This window comes from Blastomyces gilchristii (genome assembly GCF_000003855.2).
Source record: "Blastomyces gilchristii SLH14081 genomic scaffold supercont1.3, whole genome shotgun sequence".
Taxonomy (NCBI): domain Eukaryota; kingdom Fungi; phylum Ascomycota; class Eurotiomycetes; order Onygenales; family Ajellomycetaceae; genus Blastomyces; species Blastomyces gilchristii.
The window spans coordinates 3935550-3938733 of NW_003101680.1; the positions used below are offsets into that span (position 1 = coordinate 3935550).

The 3184-nt window shown below is 26.8% G+C and overlaps 1 protein-coding gene across 1 annotated transcript; it reads right to left on the reverse strand.

The window, feature by feature from the left end:
• Positions 1-2024: 2024 nt before the first annotated feature.
• BDBG_16563 (uncharacterized protein) lies at positions 2025-2796 on the reverse strand (the record flags this gene model as incomplete). The annotated part of the gene is made up of 2 exons (XM_031724493.1): positions 2025-2299; positions 2748-2796. 2 exons carry the CDS (start codon positions 2794-2796, stop codon positions 2025-2027), a joined length of 324 nt encoding a protein of 107 aa, XP_031577074.1.
• Positions 2797-3184: the final 388 nt, after the last annotated feature.

Sequence of the window (3184 nt, forward strand, 5' to 3'; positions counted from 1 at the left end):
TCAGAAAGGTTTCAATATCTGAATCTTTTCTGATTAGAGTGTTGCACTCAATGATCAATCATCTGATATAATTGAAGAGTCTGAACAGTTATCTTATATATTGAACTTCACTGTGTTCTAACATTCTGTATCATATTCAGTGATGTGACTGATTTGTTTATTTGTTAAATATTATGAAATTATTATTGTTATTTAGAAGAGATACAAATCATATTAACAATGTTTCAAATCTATAATATTTAAATTATTAGTCAATCTATTCAAAATTAACAGTAGCATTATTAAAAAGCATTATTAAAAAGCAATATTAAAAAGTGTTATTAAAAAACATTATCTTTTATAAAGTGAATGTAAAAGTTACTTAAGTAATCACTTTCATCTCATTTTCATCTCAAGAATCAGTTATCTCATTATTCTTTATCTCAATGTTAAGATTCTTTATCAGTGTTTGCATCATAAGTTGAATCACATGAGCAATGCAGAGAATATGACCTTGTTTATTATTTCAGAAATGCAAAGTCAATTTTTGCTTCAAGCTCTTTATCATAGTATAGTTATTCACAGCATTATCAGTTATAATTGTAAGAAGACTGAAACTAATATCTCAATAGTCATTTTTAATCACAGTCATTAATATCTCTGTCATATAATTCTCAGTATGACTACTGATCAATGATTCAAATTCAATTAATATCTCTTGATAAGTTCAGTTCTCATCAATATAATAATATATAACTCTCATAAATGCAAGATTGTTTGTACTAGTTCATGCATTCACTGTGAGAGACACTCTTCAATGATTCTTCAACTCTGATTCTAGATATTATATATTGACTTTGTAGTGTGTCTTGAGATTGAACTGAAGACAGAATTGATGTAGAATATGAAGATTTAAATTAAGCATTTGAAAAAGTGTTCAGAATTCAGAGTTTTCAATTGATTGAAGAGAAAGATTCAGAGATATATATATACAAAGTAATTATTCACAGAAGTTATCAGATGAGAGTTGTGAAATCAGAGTACTGATACAGAGTTGTTTTCACATGATTTTCTTCAAATTAGAAAGTTAGTGTTATCAAAAATCATTATCTGATAGAGTAAGTTATCAGCTCAGTAGTAATTTTCTGATTATTTTTCTTTTATTATCTGCATTCTGATAACTTCAGATGTTGAAAAATTTCTTCAGAGTTATGATCAGTTTATGATGAATGTTTCTGAATAAAGTTGCAGTGATTGTAGCAGAGAGATGACTCTTCAGTAATCTGCAATATAATCTGTTGATAATTATTTCATAGTTTATCTTGATATTTGTATTGAGTTTTTCATAAATTTCATGACCTGGAATCAGATGTGAAGAATGAAGTGATTATTCATTATAATTGAAAGAGAGTATTCTGTGTTGAATTATAAATAACATAGACTTTATAATTCACAGTGATTTCTTGAAGAGTTTATGAATCTTCAATAGAAGTAAAAGAAGTGAAAGAAGTGAATTCAGAAGATATAATAATAATTTAAGAAAGATAATAATTTATTTTCAATAACTGATCACTGATGTGTGTAAGAAGAATTAATATAAGAGAAAATAATCTTATTTCTTAGCTTAGTTATAATTTTAGTACTAACTCAGATTGAATATCATTAATGTATAAAAGTAAATAAATAATCTTGATTAATCTCTGTCATATTTCTTGAAATATATTAATATTGTGAAAGAGAGTGTTACTAAATTACATTATCAGATGATATTATTAAAAATATATTAATATTATGAATATCAATGTTGAAAAAATGTTGATACTTATATATTATAGTGATTTGTGAATTATGATAGTTAAATATATATATATATATATATATTGTTCCTGACTTGATTACAACTTGTATAATAATTTTTAAAAACTCAAAATTAATTTCAATTATTAATAATTATGAACTTATAATTAACTAATATAAAAAGAAAAAAACTTTTTCTACTCATTATCTTTCTTCTCTTTCTCATTCTTCTTATCATTCTTTATAATTCACTTCTCATTCTTCTTCTTCTTCTTCTTCTCCTCATCTGAGATGATAATCATCTCAAAATCTCTCTTCACTATCTTCTCAGAGAAGGGTTCCTGCTGCTCTCTCTCAGTCAGATCAAGCTGTATCTCAAAATCCTGCATTTTCTGATCTACTGTCTCAGGTTTCATCTCAGCAGTAAGCAGATTAACATGCTCAGAGAGCAGAACTGTCTTCTTAATGTTCTGAATTATGAAGTGTATTTGAGATCTGAATAAGATCTCAATTCTCTTCTTCTCTATCAGCTTCTGCTAATCAATTAGAGAATAGAAGTATTATCAAAAATTATTATCTCTCAATAAATAAAAAACTTATCAGTTTTAACTTCTTTGTCTTCTGTTTCAATACTCTCTCAATCTTCTTCTGTTACTACTTATTTACAGTAATACTTTTCTTCTCTCTCTCTCTCTTCATCTTGATCTCAAATCATTCTCAGAACTTCTTCTGATCTCACTGCTACTGTATAAGACTCTTCACTGTCTTCTTCTTTAATCTCTCACAGACAGTATCATCTGTATTATTTCTATACTTAATTCAGTCTAAATCTATCAGAAGTGTTATTTAAAATCATTATCATTCTGCTTTCTTACAGAGTCTCTTCAAGGCATTATAACATGTCTTATAATCTGTCTCTTCTTGCTTAAACATCTTCTTCTTCTCTCTCTTTAATCTGTGACAGCACTCACGCGTCTTGATGATCTGCAGAACCGCAGAATATTTGAAGAGAGATAACATGATTAGTTTCAGTGAGTGTTGAAGAGAGATGAAGGCAGGAGAGACAGTCAGAAATAATATAATAATAATAATAATAATGATAATGATAATGATAATAGTGATAATGATAATAATAATGATAATAGTGATAATGATAATAATGATGATGATAATAATAATGATGATGAAAGAGAAAGTGCATTGAAATATATTACTGACTTATCAAATATAAAGAGACTTAAAGAAAATATTAACAGTTTTCAGTGATGTACAGAAACAGCTACAGTGTTATATAGCAATATCATCTTCATTCAATGCATGCACTGTTAATATTCTTTGTATGCAGTTATCATATAATATGTATCAGAGATACATGCAGAAAACAGATCTTTATTACTAGAATAAATGA